Consider the following 17,935-nt stretch of genomic DNA (forward strand, 5'->3'; position numbering starts at 1 on the left):
TCATCTAAATTGAAAATATACTTTAGTAAAACCTGCTTATATTCATTAGACGAATATTTTCAACTAAAAACTTGACTATATACTATATAATACTGCTACTAATCTTTTGTTAAATTGATATTATTGTTATTAATGATTTAGAAATGTATTTTATAAAATTTGCACGTCATAAATGTGGCAAACATGTACTTTATAATATTTATGTAACATCAATCTAACATGTTTATGCAAATAATAACATTGACTTTGAGGGTTGTCTTGTTGAGAAGATCGATTAAACGTTTTACAAACAACCGTTTTTAAATCTTCTTCGGGAATTGTATCATAGAAGTGTACAATAAACGTTTTTGTAGTTTTTAAAATTTAAATCTGGGCTGTTTATGGATGTTGTGAAATATTTGTAGTTTACAAAATAGAATTGTTTGATTTTCAGCCCTTGGCATATATCATCACGGTAGACGGTCGTGTCCTATATAAGCCAGAGCGCTAAGTTCGAGTAGGTATTGTGAATTGTAAGGGGAGGCGCTGCCCATATTGGGATCGAGTCAGAGATTATTGTAATTATTAGTAGAACCTGTAAAATACGGATAATTCGATATTATTGTGTGCGTTTAAATTCGCAAATAAAATATGAAAACAAAATTTTATGAACGATGCGGGATTGCAAGAGCGACATCTCAAGTCAATTTCCTAATATGCAAAAATTGGGCTTGAGCAGGTTATCAACTGTAAAGTGGATCCTATAGATGAAGTTACAAACTGAGAGTTGTACATACAAGATTTTATGACGATACGTCACTCGAACGGTTGGCTCAGTTGGAAAAGCGCTCAGACGGAACCCGAGAAGTCGCGGGTTCTAGTCTCGCATCGTTCATAAGTTTTTTATTTCAACGTGTTACACTCGCGTTAATCAGACATATAATAATATATAGTTATACAAATGATTTAAGTTTTTTTTAGTGTTAATTCCGCCAATATTTGTTTTTAAAACAATTCGACACGTGTTTCTTCGTGTAGAGGACACGAGGCATCCTCAGGACGTGTTGTCTCGCCAAAATCTGGCACGAGACTGTTTTTTTTTAGTCTCGTGACGATGTTAGTACGATGCGGGCTCAGACGGAACCCGCGACTTCTCGGGTTCCGTCTGAGCGCTTTTCCAACTGAGCCAACCGTTCGAGTGACGTATCGTCATAAAATCTTGTATGGTTTGTACAGCTCTCAGTTTGTGGCTTCATCTACAGGATCCACTTTACAGTTGATAACCTGCTCAAGTGTAATATTTGCAAAACAAATATTGGCGGAATTAACACTAAAGAAAACTTAAATCATTTGTATAATTATGGATTTCCGCAAAGTAACGCCTAATTCAATAAATTTTCTAATATTATGTTGACAGGTGAAGATGAGCGCCACTCGGTCCCTTGGCAACTTATTGAGACTTATTGGTAATGAGATTTTAACACGGTACACGCGATTGAAGCCCTTGTGTGAGACGGCAATAAAGAAGCTGTTAGATTGTGCCTGTAAAGTGTCCAGTATGAAGGTACGATGGAACGCTTGCTACGCGCTGGGGAATGCCATGAAAAATGAGTGTCTCTACACTTGTCTTAATGGGTGGCAGGTAATCAATATTTTATGTCGATTTTGTTGTGTTAAAAGGAAACATTTGATGGAGAAGATAATTTACGTGCAGATTAGGCTAGGGTTAATATTGATGCGAGTTCTGACGAAAATTTGTTCTGACGAGTACGTCCGAAATCCTCGTCAGAACAAGACGTTTACACTGTGCGCGTTTTCTGTTATTCTGATAGTCAGTTCGTTTCTGCCGTCCGACGAAGATGGACGGACGAATTTGATTTTCTTGAAAGTCCATTATTTAAATTATTATTGTTAAATGGTGGAAATACAGAGCATGTCAACGAGTTATTTTCTATAAGAGACGACGAAGGAGAGTTCCAAATGTTGAGTGTTGAGTTCTGTAGCAACTTTCTCCCACTTTTGCCGTGAAATATATCTGTTGTGATAATTTTTGTCTCTCATATCCCACAAACACCTGTTCTCGTACACGAGACTGATCAATTTATCGTTATCCATGGTGGAAACCAAATCACTCGAAATTCGCAGACGCAAGTCGTGCGAAAAAATCAAACTCGTTTGAACGCTCGAGTGGTTCTGACGACGTCGTGCATGTTCTGACGCGTTCGTCGTTGCCAGTGTAAACACTGTCATGGGGTACCAGGCGTTTGTTTCTTCTGACGAATCCGTCAGAACTCGTCAGAACAAATTTTCTTCAGAACTCGCATCCATAGTAACCCTAGCCTTACCTTACTTATATTACAATAAAATATAAGTAATTTAGTTATGATAAACTTTATTACGATTGTGAAAAAAATTATCACAGTGGTTTCACGAATTGAATTACAACGCACGAAATACACACCCGTACACACATTTTATTTATTTTGTAATCAGTAAGTAAATAGGAATTTGGTAACAATAGAGAATCCGATTGAGGGAGTCTCCAATCACAAACGTTAGTATAGTTATATGGAGACTCTAATGACAATATAAAAATTGTTGATTTTAAATAAATAAATAAAAAAATGAATAGAAAGATGTCTGAAAAAAAAATCTAACTTCAAAATGCGGTGTCGACCTAATTTTCATAAAACAAATAGGCAACAGATACTCTTTGCATTGACCAGTGGGAGGCTCCTTTGTACAGGATGCCAGCTAGACTATGGGTACCACAACGGCGCCTTTTTCTACCGTGGAGCAGTAATGTGTAAACATTACTGTGTTTCGGTCTGAAGGGCGTCGTAGCTAGTGAAATTACTGGGCAAATGAGACTTGACTTCTTATGTCTCAAGGTGACGAGCGCAGTTGCAGTGCCGCTCAGAATTTTTGGGTTTTTCAAGAATTCTGAGCGGCACTGCATTGTAACGCGGTACGGGGCATCAAATACCAGTAGAACGTCCCACTCGTTTGGTCCCTTATTTTCATTAAAAAAAATAGTGTAAAATATAAATGTAAAGCGGCAACTCGAAACTAATTACGTTCCTTTTAGAGCTAGGATGTGAATACTGAGATAAATAAAAAAAATTTAAACATTTTAAACCCACCCACGTGTTAATATTAGTGTGAAGTTTTTATTGTCAACTAGCTGACCCGACAGACGTTGTTCTGTATATAATAAATAAAATAATATTTTAATATGAATTTGTCAATAATATATCATAACATCAAAAATCACTTCGTAAAATATGCACCCTGCTGTCGTAATGAAATTGTTTCACAGCAGAACTGTCAAACCGTGCGTCGAAAAATTCTCTCATAGAAATTATGTATGGACACATGAAAGGAAAAACAAATTTGTTGTTTTCATTTAATTTAGCAGCATATTCCTATTTATTCACCTTTTAAACCTTCTCTGGACTTCCACAAATAATTCAAGACGAAAATTAGCCAAATCGGTCCAGCCGTTCTCGAGTTTTAGCGAGACTACCGAACTGCAATTCATTTTTATATACAGGGTGTCCCAAAGTTATGGGTATTATACTCAAGAAGAGTTATTAGTTTTTGGCCATTCTTTCGATTGGCATCATAAAAGTAGGGGTGTTTTTATTACATTTCAGTCGGTTAGATTCCCAGACGAGGCAAGTAATTTTTAAAAAACATTTGAATGGAGAAGTACTAACTTTTAAAAATAACACAAAGTCTTCTTTCAGTAAAATAGCCTATCTTTGATATTTAAGGTACTTTCCCTTCATGTCCCATAACTTTGGGACATCCTGTTATATAGATTATTATTAGTGTACTTATAACTAAAATTATTGTTTCAGTGTGAAGTATTTACAAGCCTATGTTCGCTGGCCCAAGATTGTAAAAATCTGAAAGTGCGTATAAACGCAGCGGTCGCGTTACGTGCGCCCGCGACTCGCCACATGTACGCGCGCCATTACGTATTCGTTTGGAAGGGAGTGCTCACTGCCATGGAGAATGCCGCTAATTTCGACGACTATACAGAATACAAACATAAGGATAATCTGATTGAACAAGTATGTTATTTTGTAACTGACTACTGTACTAGCTGACCCGACAGACGCTGTTCTGTTAATGGAAAAAAATGATGAAGCCACAACCTGCGAGTTGGCAGAGCACTGGCACGGAACGCCGGAGGTCGTGGGTTCGAGTCGCGCATCGTTCATAAAATTTTGTTTTCAAATTTTATTTGTGTATTAATCCCAGAAGTGAGGGTTATCACATTTAGAAAAAACAAATTGTTTAAAATGATGAATGGATTCCGCTTCAGTTTTATTTTCGCCTCCGTAATTTCGATTAATATTTATTTAAATTGTATGGTGTTACAAAGTAAAATATCTTTCTTTATTCAAAAGAAAAAGGATTAATTTTGTATTTGTATAAAGAGCTTTTAAAATACCGCGTTATAATTTCCAATTTTTAAAAATATTAAAATGGATATATTAAGTTATCCTTAAGAGATAGACATATGCCATCACGGACTTTTCTGTACACCTATATAAGATATACAATTCCACCGTACATTATTTTGCTATATATCAAAAGGTTTAGACAGGTTTTGCGTTGAAAGCTCCCAGACGGCTTATTTTGTCCGTCATCTGCAACGAATATCGTTAATGTATGTAAAAATTTACCAAATTATATATTTGAACGTTCTTCGAGAACCACGCTACCCATTGGTGAAAACAACATGAAAATCAGTGCAGTGTATTTGAGTTTATCGCGAACAGACAGACTGACGCGGCGGAGGACTTTGTTTTATAATATGTAGTGATAGTTAAATTATATTTATATAAAATGTTAGGGTAACAAGAAAACAGTACACTAAAATTCACTGAGCAAAACTTTAAGAAATATATTAGCTACATTGACAAGGAAGACATACTATTAGAGGTGGTCGTTAAATCAATAAACTGTTTTTTCAACAGTTTTATATTCGTCAACGAATTAACTGTTTTTCTTCAATGAAAAAACCTGTTGAACATAATAAGCTAATAAATTCAATCAACGTCTTTACCCGTAACTCGCAATAAATGAAGGAATTGAATGCCTCGCTAAAACAGCTTAATTCAAAACAGTTGACGAATTTGCGAACGAAAACGTTGATCTGATAATATTATATTGACGAAATAGGTACTTCGTATAAATTAAATTTAGCAATGTTATTACTATAGTATGATATATAAACCTAAATTATTAATAAATGCATTAACCGATTTCTCAAAACCCGTTGACCATTGACAAAAAACAATTAAATTAAATTTATTTAAAAACCTTCAATGACACACCTCTGCATACTATAGTATAGGAGATTATATTCTAGGATACCGCAGTCGCTCGTCGTGCCGTTTCGCTGCGTCGTACATTTGAGCGAAGCGTGCAAAATTTAATTGGAATCAAGAAAATTAATCTATTAATAAAACGAAAACGTTAATTTCAGTTGATTTTTGTTTTGCCATTTTTTTTAATTAATATTCTGTTTACAACCTTATTCTATTTACTTATAGAGATCATGAACATTCTAAAATGATCAAATGATAGCTATAGATATATAGATAGTTTTTGAGTGTTATAATTAAAACTTACTGTGATTTGATCAATCGGCTCAATTTTTAAATAAATATAAATAGCGCGTGCTAATTTAGAATAATTTGGAAATCATGTTTGTTTTTAATTATAATAATAATTGAAGCAAGTCGAAATTCAAAATTCTGTCTCGACAATAACCTAGAAAATTTCGGAAGCTTTCTATGAGTTCAATTTTTTTTTTAAATCAGTCCAGAAATAGCCCAGAAACAATTTAACACAGAAATGAATTGGAGTTTGAGAGACAATTTGAATAATATGTTAACCCTATTGTCTCATTCAAATTATGTGACATATAATGGTAATTTATTATGTAGTAACATACACATAATTGATATTAATAATATAATTAATCATAAATGTAAAATGTTGACATTTGATAGGTTATACCTATCTAATTTTTATAAAAGACAGATAGCTAAATCGCTATCCTTTTATTTATTTTATAACTCAGCCAATTATTTGGCAACCCGATCCCCTGCTTCTATTGAGCAGGTTAGTAAGTCGATTAGCACTGCTTCTATTGAGCAGTGTAATAGCTTGTTGGACTCTGCTCCTATTGAGCAAAGTAATTATTTGATTAACACTGCTTCTATTGAGCAGTCTTATAGTATAGTTTCTGGTTTGGAATATGTTCCAAATTATTTAAATTAGTCAATAAGACAATAGGGGACTCCTCTAGCAATATAAATACACAATGTACAAGTAATAGTAAACATAATAATTGTAAAGTTATAAACCTGATGCACCAAAATATGCAAGGATTGTTAGGTAAAGAACTGGAACTGGAGTTACTAATGAACCATGAAAATATTGATATCTTATGTCTTACTGAACACTGGCTTAGAAAATATGAGCTCATTTTTAACTCCAGTGGTCATCGGGTGGCAAGTGTGTTTAGCAGAGAAAAGGCAACACGTGGCGGCTCTCTTATACTTATAAGTAAATCATTTAAATTCAAAGACCGTAAAGATATTGTGGGCCTCTCTGTTGAACGTACCATTGAAATAGCCTGTGCAGAGCTTGAGTGTGCCATTGTTGTAAGTATATACAGACCTTCTGATGCATTATATGAGTTATTTGAGAGTGTATTGGAGGAGGTTCTATCAAAATTATCAGAATCTAAGAAATATATTATGATTTGTGGTGACTTTAATATTAACTTATTAGAAAAATCCACCACAAGTATTAGATTCAAATCTTTGTTTAAATCATATAATTTATCAAATATTTTCTTAGAACCTACTAGAGTAACCAGCACCTCTAAAAGCTGTATTGATAATATTTTTACTAATTATAAACCTATTTCTCAATCAATAATTAGTAAACTGAGCTCAGACCACTTTGGTCAATTAGCCTCTTTTAATATTGAAGGGAACAAATGTACTTCACCTAAAAAGTTTATGTTTGTTCCGGTAAACAATAGGCGAATGGAGAAATATAGAGGCAATGTTTCGGAAAAACTCTCAAACTTGTATTTGAATTATAACAGTACTCCAAATGAGATGTATGGTAAGTTATTTAAAATAATTAAAACAGAGTTTGCTTCTATATTTACTTCAAAGACAGTCAACTCGGGTGGTCTCTTGTCATTTAACAACTGGGCAACAGCTGGTATTCATAGGAGCAGACAACGGTGATGATCTCTCACTATATAGATGAACTATATAGTGAGAGATCATCATGTAATCATGATGCATCTTTCCTTGTATATGTGAAAAATTATTCAAAATTATTTAAGAAAGTATGTACTATTGTTAAGTCAATGCATATTAGAGAAATAATTAAAAATGCTTCAAATAAAATAAAAATGACTTGGAAAGTTATTAACTGGGAATCTGGAAGAGCGAAAGACTGCAAGCTTGAATATAATCTGATAATAAACAATACAAAAATCCACTCTGAGCAGGAAGTAGCTTCTGCTTTTGAGAAATTTTTTTCTGACATTCCAGTTTCCATCTCAAGCACCCTTGTCTCCTCCACCAGTGTTGCCGAGTCACTTCTTTTGGAGAATGTTAAGGAATGTAAACAAAATTTCAAATTCAGTGTTGTTAGCCCAGCAGAAATAATTAAAACTTTCAGATCCTTAGAAATGAAAAAAACTGCTGATATATGGGGCATATCTGTAAAAATAATTAGTTCTGTTATTGACGTCATAGCACCATATCTAGCACTAGTTTTTAATAGCTGTATTGAACATGGCGTGTTTCCTGACCTTCTGAAGTAAGTAAAATTACACCAATATTTAAATCGGGACTCACTTCTGACCCGAATAACTATCGCCCTGTTTCGGTGTTGCCGACCCTTAGTAAAATTTTTGAAAAAATTATTTTAAGCCAAATGCTTACTCACTTTAACACTTATAAGTTACTTCATATAAAACAATTTGGCTTTACTAGGGGACGCTCGACTACGGATGCAGGTGTTGAACTCATCAGGAATATTTTTGAGGCCTGGGAGGAATCACAGAATGCACTTGGTATCTTCTGTGATTTATCCAAGGCTTTTGATTGTGTTCAACATTCAACGCTGGTCAGGAAGCTATGCCACTATGGTATAAGAGGATCTGCACTCGATCTTCTGATCTCATATTTAAATAATAGGATTCAGAGGGTCGAGGTGACTGGCAGGAGATCTCCTGGGACTCCTCTCGGTATGGGGGTACCACAAGGGTCTATTCTTATTGCATTGGCATTACTCTTGATTCCAAATTGCAGTGGGGCCCCCATATTGAAGGATTGGCGACTAGGCTTAGTTCTGCAGCATATGCGGTTAAGAAAATCAGACGGTTAACTGACATAGATACGGCGAGATTAGTATACTTTAGTTATTTTCATAGTATTATGTCCTATGGTATATTGTTATGGGGCAGTGCGGCCGATATTAATACTATCTTTGTGCTGCAGAAGAGGGCTATTCGCGCGATTTATAACCTAGGTCCTAAAGAATCATTAAGAGAAAAATTTAGAGAAATAAACATTTTGACTGTTGCTTCTCAATACATTTTTATAATGTTTTGTATGAACTATATGTAATGTATATGAACAAACATAAACTTGTTATGCCTACTACTCGGTTGGGTCGAGTTAGTAAGTCTTTTGTTGGGCGATGTATATGCTTCTACAATATGATCCCAGAAAATGTACAAAACAAATGTGTTACGAAATTTAAAAGCATTGTTAAAAAACGTTTGTGTGGGAAAGGTTATTATTGCATAAACGATTTTCTTAATGACACCACGGACTGGGATTAAAGCGAACACCCTCAGGCTCTTTAATTATTAATGTTTATTGTACGATATTACATTGTAATCCATATTTTATATAAAAAAAAAAGCCCGCTGAGTTTCTTGCGCCCATTCTTCTCAGGTCTGAGGCAGTCTCTTTTGAATGGGTGGTAGATTTTGACGTTCAATAAGTGATTATAAATCCTATTTTGAATAAAAATATTTGAATTTGAATTTGAGTCATCCGGTGGGAGCTCCGCTCAGCTTCGCTCAATAAGATAGTAATGCATGTTTCTTGACTGGTTCTGCGCAGGCCACCTACAAATAGGTAGTACTATATTAAGTAGGCTAAGAAATTTTGTCATGATATGATTTAAAAGATGGGCTGGTGTTTGTTATCAGTTGTTCTTATTGTCACTCCCTATGATAAATAAATATATTTCTATTTGATTTATTATGTTTTAACAAGTAAAATATCTGTGGCACTTTGAATGATGGTAGTTTTAGCAGAATACTTCTGATTTTTCTTTTTTGTAGTAGGGTAGGTCCTTTCACATGTGTTACAATATTTATAATAATTTTTGCTCCTTTACTGATTTAAATATTTACTTTTCAGCTCTGTGTCACCCTCGCTCACATGTGCTGCATCCTCGAACAGTCAGATCTTGGCGATATTGTCGACTCCCTGGTGTTCCACGTGGACTGCGCCAAAGGCCTCTACACACAACTGTACCAGAAACTGCCCCCCGAAAATCCCTCCTGTATGAAGATGCTTCAAGCCGCAAAACATGTGACAGTTGATTTGACATCTCTCAATGAGCTTCAATCGCAGTCCTTGGGAATGTTGCAGGACATGTTTATATGGGATGTGTGACGTCATCAGCTAATTAATGTAACTGACCGCGACTCTTGTTTCGCTCTTGTAAAATAAATTAAATCTTGAGGGAAAATCTTTTCGTATGGAGAAACAGCAAAAACGTGACTAAGGATTGTCAAGTAATCACCGCTGCCCACACCAGTTTAACAGTGGGAGGCTCCTTTGCACAGGAAGCCGGCTAGATTATGGGTACCACAACGGCGCCTATTATTACTGTGTTTCGGTCTGAAGGGCGCAATATACAATAAAAACTGTTTCTTTTTTTAAAGAACTCAGGGTTACGTTTAATACGACGGTTAAGAAGCCTTCGTCAGCGGGTCCGACAAGAACTTGACTGATGTTTAAATATATAAGATCATTGCGTTTACTCAGCTTCATAATATTAATACTAAATGAACCATCTTATAACAGGAAAAAATGTTTTAGATATTTCTTCTCAGTCAAATAATGAGTATTTTTTTTTATAAAATTAATCACGTTAAAATTATGCCTCTTAATGTTAAAACATCATTAACGTACAATAAACAACTAGACTCACTATGTCGCTCAACAATTCTCTGAAGAAAAACTCTGCCTACGAGTCTATTAGGAAGAGCTTTTGGTCAGTGATTTTCGACCGCGCTTTGAACACAACGCCACGCAATGACAAAGTTTTCAGTGAATAACTATCCAAATAACAGCATATCCAAACATAAAAAGGATGGAGTGTCGTATATCAAGTAAGTGCCCCTCTAAATTAACAAAATTATGTAATTAACTTGACGATTTGAAAACAAAATGTTCTTGCCTCGTGTTCGCGTCCAAGCTCCTAATGAGTGTATACAATATACTTTTAATGTTACCAAATATACAGGATGGTTTTTTGAGAAGGGCGGTGATAGCCAAGTCGAAAACTACGAGTCTTAGAGAAAACTCGTGAAGGGAGTAATGCCCTCGATCTATAAGAAAACAAAAACTGCATATTTAGTTTTTTTTAATTTGTTGAACTTCTGACGGAAATTCTTTTCTTCGGACTCTTACGGAGATACAAACATCATCTCATCAACACAGTGCAATATTTTGCTGCATCTGGAAATATTTTATTTTCACGGACAAACTATCTAGTACTCGAGTATCAAATTTAAAAGGAATATTCATTTTGAGTCTATTCAGAGTACTTTTATGTGGTAGTTTTGATATGGTTTGCAAGCAACTAAATGCATGTGGACTGTATAAATATAAGTTCAACGCATAAACTTTGTACTGTGAGTCGTAGCGACTCTCGTATTGTTTTTAATTCTATTTTGCCATTCAATTATTTTCTGAAACCTCAGACTGATTTATGACCTAGGTGACGGTTAGGTACTGCTTGCTTGCGAGTTGTGAGTCCATACTGAATAGCCCCATTTATGTGGTCGCTCTCCTTACTTACAGTTTCGATACCTACACGGGGAGTGATACAGGCCTGATATTACTGCCACGAAATATGGAGTTAATTTGAGTGAATGTTTTAATGTTATCTGTATATGTCAATGTATACTTATATATAACACCGCTCGGTTATTTTATGACGACCTATTAATAGACGATTCTAGTTATATATTGTATGTAACTACATAAATATTCATTCATGATGTGTTTCATTCATTTAAAAGTGCAATACATTATTATATTATTCATAAATATATAAGTACTTTTTTTTTAAATTAAATATGACGTCACTGTTCGTGCTGTATATTTTCTGCGGTTAATATTTTTTAAATTATGTTGTAAAGTAAAGAAGTGAAGTAAAGTATGGAATAGAATTAATGCAGTTGCATATTTATAGGTAAGTATTTAAGTAAACTAAATAGTATATTATAAGTTTTTAAATTATTAAGTTATCACATTTGTACTTTACTACCTAAACATTAATATACCAATAAGTACAGAATACTTGTTTTATTTATTGGAATAAATTAATAAGCTTAATAATTTGATATAAAATGATGACATAAGAGACCTTTGACTTTAATAAAGCATAAACAGCATTTCTCAGCTGGATAAAACCGGTTTATATTGACTTTTACTCTTGTTTATTTTATTGAGATAATAATGAGATTGACAACGGTTAATTGTATGGAACAAATGACGCACATATATTAAAGACAGTCATGTTAAAGACTTTTGTCTTTGTAAGTAATAAGTTGAAGTTAACATAGAATTTGCAGTCACGACGGTTAGGCAGCAGTGATCACCTGGTGCGTAGAAGAGCGATGATACGACAGAAGGATTTGTTTTAGTGATAAACTTGACTCTTCTGGGGATAAAACTGAACAATATGCAGACGAGCGTATGTGCACTTAAAGCTTAAGCCCACCATTCACGGGCACGCCATCGCTCCAAACGGCTCGTGAATGTCAAAATCCCAGCAATCCAAATGGAGTGTTAAGAAAAATAGAATTCCAAACGATCGAAACTCCATCGCGCCACGCCGTCGTTCGGTCGGTATAGCTTGCTCGTGAGTGTCAAAACCAGGCGGTAGTCGGTACAGCGCGCCATGCCATCGCGCCTAGCCGTTTGTCCCGCTCGTGAATGCGAAAACCCGCGCGCCATTTGTCTCATACCGCTTCGAGTTATTGGATAAAACGCACGGTTGCACACTGCATCGTCAGAGAGTATTATATTCTTTGCTGCATAATGATGTGACCGACCGATAGTGTCGCTGTGTATACGAATTGGCATGGCGCTAAAATTTTGCTGAGTGTGCTAAAATTTTTACAACGCTCCAAACGGAGCGGTGCCAAATGGCGTGCCCGTGAATGGGGGGCTTTAGTGGTATCCTGCCCATTACAATGCAGTGCCGTAATGGATTTCCATTGCCAGAAGTAACCAAGCCAAGGTCGATCTTTCCTTAACCCGATCCATATTCGATATTTAAATTTGCGTTGTCAGTTCTTTCATCCATTCTCTCTTCATGACCAAATCACCTTAACACCCCCATCACAATATGTGTTATATAAATGACCGCAGTATCCACGAACATAAACATTACCTATAGAGTAAGTAAAATCTATCGGGAAATGGTGTGATGTGTGTGTGTCACGCTGTGTTTTTGGTACCACGACCTAGAAGTAACACTGAAAATGTTTAGAAAATGAAAAACGGCTTAATGTAGAAAGTTGCCAATACTTTTTTTTATGGAATAGGAGGACAAGCGAGCGTACGGGTCACCTGTTGTTAAGTGATCACCGCCGCCCACAATCTCTTGCAACACCAGAGGAATCACAGGAGCGTTGCCGGCCTTTAAGGAAGGTGAACGCGCTTTTTTTAAGGTACCCATGTCGTATCGTCCCGGAAACACCGCACAAGGAAGTTCATTCCACAGCTTTGTAGCACGTAGAAGAAAGCTCCTTGAAAACCGCACTGTGGAGAACCGCCACACATCCAGATGGTGGGGATGATATCCTAACTTGTAGCGTGTCGTGCGAAGGTTGAATTCGGCGACAGGAATCAGGTTAAACAGCTCTTCGGAACACTCCCCGTGATAAATGCGGTAGAAGACACACAATGAAGCGACGTCTCTACGCAACGCCGAGTGATCCAGCCGTTCACAGAGCACTGGGTGCCCGACAATTCGAGCTGCTCTGCGTTGCACGCGGTCAAATGGATCGAGCTGATACTGGGGCCAGACCAGAGATTTTTTTTTATTATTTAACTTTTATTTTTTTTCGAAGTAATCTCCGTTCCTATCTACACATCGTCGTATTCGATGGAAGCACTGAGAAAAGCAGTGGGCCCATTCTTCTTTAGGGGTCTCTTCTATGGCATTGCTGCATCTTCAGGTCTTTTATCTTTAGTTCTTGGGCATAAATAAAAGTCCCAGGGCGCCAGGTCAGTAGCACTGTATGACGGATGACTCAAATATTCAACAATCTGTTTTGCGGAGTCCGCTGAAGTTTGAAGTGCATTTTTGTGGTAAGGAGGATCCTGCTTCGAGGGCGCTGCTGTCGAATTTTTTCAAAGACGACAGGCAAACAGCGATTGACATACCAGTCTGCAGTGACTGAAGGTGAAGGTGAAGAAAAAGGCGATGTCCTTAGTCCATACCATTTTTACACTGTGGTGTAAGTGTTAATTTTCACTATAACCTACTCTTCAAGTCCTTCTGTAAGGAATTTGACAGGATTTTTACTCCAATAACGGTAGCAGTAAACATTGATTGGGCAACAATGGGTATTCACATAAGTCGTAAACGCTCACCATAAATTACTTAAAATAATCTTGGAATATAATTAATAAAGAAACTGGTAGGTCAAGTTGCAGTAACACTTCGTAAAGGTGAGAAGAGCGGAAAAATTTGCACGCGTAGTTTTATAAAATCAACCTAAAATGAAGGCAAATTTGACCCATCTCATATTTGCCAGGTAATCTACATAATATAAACATTCTGAGAACAACGTAATACATTAAAATTGTACCTATGTTAAGACATGCAATTACCGAATACAAGTACCGAAATAATTCACAAAATGTCTTTGCTGGGTCGAAACTAAATAATTTTTTCTTAAAAATATTACTTTTATAATTTTGCTACTTACCATTCCAATTTCAGGCCTATTTCAGTTTAGCCTGTTTTTAGTAAAACTTTTGCTTCAGCAGCTACAAATGCATTTTTGTAAATTATTGAACAATTATCAATTTGGTTGCACTTATCAACATTTAATGCGGGTTAATAAGACTCCGACTCATTGAACACACCTTTGACGCCTGGGAAGAGTTACAGGATGCATTGGGCATTTTTGTCCAAAGCATTTGACTGCATCCACCATGAAACTTTACTCCTAGAATTAAAGCATTATCGAGTAAAAAATACAGTCCTAAATCTGTTAAAATCATATTTAAGCGACACAGTTCAGATAGTCACAGACGTACTATGTCTTCGAGTAAACCTGTAGAAATACGTGTTCCGCAGGGTTCTATTCTGGGTCCTTTATTGTTTCTTATAATTAATATTAACGATTTACCGTTTATGGTAGATGATAGCCATGATATTATTTTGTTTGCTGATGATGCTTCACTTATTTTTAAAGTGAAGCGACGTGCAGATATTGATGACGAGGTAAACAGTGCAGTCTCAAACTGACTGTTCATTGTCTGTACATTTATGAAAATTTAATATACGTTCACAAAAATCGCCATCTTTTTGCTCTTATATTATAACACTTGAAATAAGGGATTGCTTATAACTAATTTTTTTTTATGGAATAGGAGGACAAACGAGCGTACGGGTCACCTGGTGTTAAGTGATAACCGCCGCCCACAATCTCTTGCAACACCAGAGGAATCAAAGGAGGGTTGCCGGCCTTTAAGGAAGGAGTATGCGCGTTTTTTTGAAATGGGTCGAGCTGATACGGGGGTGCGCCAGACCAGAGATGACAGCAATACTCCAAGTATGGCCGGACCTGCGCATTGTACAGCGTTATAATGTGGGCCGGCTTGAAGTATTGCCGTGCTCTATTGATGACGCCCAGCTTCTTCGAAGCCAATTTGGCTTTGCCCTCTCCTTCTGGGGGTTAAGTTGGACAAGGTTCAACTTACCCCATTCCGCGACATTCTCGAGAGAGGATTCGATAGAAGACACAAGTTTCTCCCGGCACTGGTTGACGATGTCCCGAGAGAGACCTGCATGGCCCGTGTATACGGCATCACCAGTGCTGTCGTCTGCATAGCAATGAATGTTGGAGGTGTCAAACATATCATTGATATGCACAAGAAACAGCGTGGGAGATAGCACACAGCCTTGGGGCACTCCAGCGTTCACGGGCTTTGGGTTCGAGCGATCTCCGTCGACAACGACCTGTATGCTGCGCCCAGTGAGGAAGCTGCAGGTCCACTTGCATAAGCTCTCGGGAAGCCCAAACGATGAAAGTTTTGAGAGGAGCGCCTTGTGCCATACCCGATCAAAGGCCTTCGCTATATCCAGGCTAACTGCCAGGCCTTCCCCCTTGCTTTCAATAGCCACCGCCTATCCAGATATACCAGAAGATCACCTGCCGACCGACCATGGCGAAAGCCGTACTGTCGGTCGTTGATCATCTGGTGACCCTCCAGGTATACCAAGAGCTGGCGGCTAATTATGTTCTCCATGATTTTGGAGAGCAGGGAGGTAATAGCAATAGGCCTGTAGTTTGTCGGATCCGAACTGTCTCCTTTTTTTTGGATCGGATGGACAAGGGCTGACTTCCATGAGTCAGGGACTACGCCTTTGGAATAAGAGTACCGGAATAAACGCGTTAGCACCGCCGTCAACTCAGGGGCACACGTTCTAAGCACGATTGGAGAAATGCCATCCGGCCCGCTCGACTTCCTGACGTCCAACGAAAACAGAGCTCGCCTAACAGTTTTCTGTCTGAACTGTACTTCAGGCATAGAGCTCTGACACCGCGGGATGGTCGGCGGTGTTTGTCCGTTGTCGTCAAGAGTCGGCTTTCTCTTTTTCTGTATGGGCCAGGGTGTCATTCCTCATGTGCAACGGCGGCATGGACGGCTGGTAGAAGTTACCAAGAGCAGCTTTCGACAACGACCAGAACTTGCGTGTTCCAGTCGGGTAATTAGAAAGCTGCTCGCCGATTTTGACGACATGCTTTGACTTTGCACGGGCGATTTGCCGCTTAAAAAATCTGGAGGCACGGTTATATTTCCTCTTTAGAACTTTGCAGTTCGGATCCTTTGAGCCCAGCGCCGCAACCCAAGTTCGATACGCTTGTTTTTTGCAGTTAGATGCTGCTTTAACTGACGCATCGAACCAGGGCTGTGATCGGTCACCGATCGGTACTACAGAGCTTGGTATAAAAATATTCATGCCCTGCAGTATCACATCGGCTACTGCAATGGCGCAGGTACCAGTCTACAGAGGGGGCATCGACAGAGACCTGGTAAGTATCGGGATGTGTAGTCAGTAGAAGATCCAATAAGGACGACATATGGCTATCCACAACCGGGAGCCGCGTTGGCGACTCAATCAATTGGGACAGACCATACGTCAATGCGAAACTATGCACAGATCGGCCTGCGTAGTCTGTGGTACGTGATCCAAACCATTCGGCATTGTGCCCGTTGAAATCACCCAAGACTACGATTTCAGCGGAAGGGATCTGTGCAAGCACGTCGTCAATTGCCGCTTGAACGCAGCCCATGAGATGATCGGTTTCTGCGTTACCACTATGGGATCTGTAGACACACGCATAGATGCGGACGCGGTCCTCTAAATCTACGCGGAGTCAGAGAGTAGACAGGTCCCTACCCTCAAAATTGCCGAGACGGCGACAGCAGGTATTCTCCGTAACGTACACACATACCCCGGCATGAGGCAAAAAATTATTCTCAATTTTGTAACCGGGGTATGTTAAATATGACGTATCGCTAGGTCGAGATATCTGCGTCTCCATAAGGAAACACAAGGCAGGCTGCGCCGTCTCAAGGTGGTGGTGGACGGCGTTTAATTTGGAGTGAATTCCCCTGATATTGCAAAAGTCCACGTTGAGCGCGGAGCGGGGTGCCGTGGTGTTACTGCCTCGATGGTCCTCGGTCATGCGCGGTTCTGTGAGCGGGAGGGATTCTCCGACTCTGGTAGAGCCGGTACCCCGGGGAAAGTACAGGGCGAAACAGTACAGGACAGGTGTAACTAATTCTAGTAGGCTTCATAAGATACATAATATAGCTTTAAGGGTAAATGTATACACTTTTATGATAAAGTCCCAGCCACTGTTCAGGGATTATCCATGAATAAATTTAAATGTTTTATTATAAAATGGCTCTGACGTAATATTACTACTCCACAGCTAAATATCTTAGTGATCGTACAGACTGGGACTAGATTATCATTAATGTATAGCAATAACAATGACAGTATAATATTGCATATTTTATTAAAAAGAGCGCAAAAAAATTATGCTGGGAAAGTTTATTGGACCGCCATTTGTCTCCGAAGCGCTAGTAGTATTAGAAATGACATCAAAAATAATTGTAAAGGAAATAATTTTGTAAAAAAATTAAAGCATTTTATGCCTTTTTACCAAAACATTCTGCAAAATTCCTCTTACAAATAGAATGCAGGATAGTCTCTTGGCATAGTTGAAACTGGCTGTCACTTAAGTAATGGTCGGCATAGTTTTGCGATAAAATAAAAAATAGTTCTACAATAAATATTGAGCACGCAAAATGATTTCCACAAATTTTTTCCA

General features: G+C 37.8%; 1 protein-coding gene across 1 annotated transcript in view; it reads left to right on the forward strand.

Annotated features, from left to right (window-relative positions):
* The window catches only part of LOC126975826 (HEAT repeat-containing protein 6), a 36,445-nt gene extending 24,802 nt beyond the window's left edge, over positions 1 to 11,643 (forward strand). Inside the window, exons 14-16 of the mRNA XM_050823856.1 lie at positions 1,397 to 1,621; positions 3,843 to 4,058; positions 9,471 to 11,643. Of these exons, the coding sequence (XP_050679813.1) occupies positions 1,397 to 1,621; positions 3,843 to 4,058; positions 9,471 to 9,728 (699 nt within the window). The 3' untranslated portion in view covers positions 9,729 to 11,643. The remainder of the gene's footprint in view (positions 1 to 1,396; positions 1,622 to 3,842; positions 4,059 to 9,470) is intronic.
* The last annotated feature ends 6,292 nt before the right edge of the window (positions 11,644 to 17,935 follow it).

The sequence above is a fragment of the Leptidea sinapis genome, chromosome 38 (assembly GCF_905404315.1).
Source record: "Leptidea sinapis chromosome 38, ilLepSina1.1, whole genome shotgun sequence".
Classification (NCBI taxonomy): domain Eukaryota; kingdom Metazoa; phylum Arthropoda; class Insecta; order Lepidoptera; family Pieridae; genus Leptidea; species Leptidea sinapis.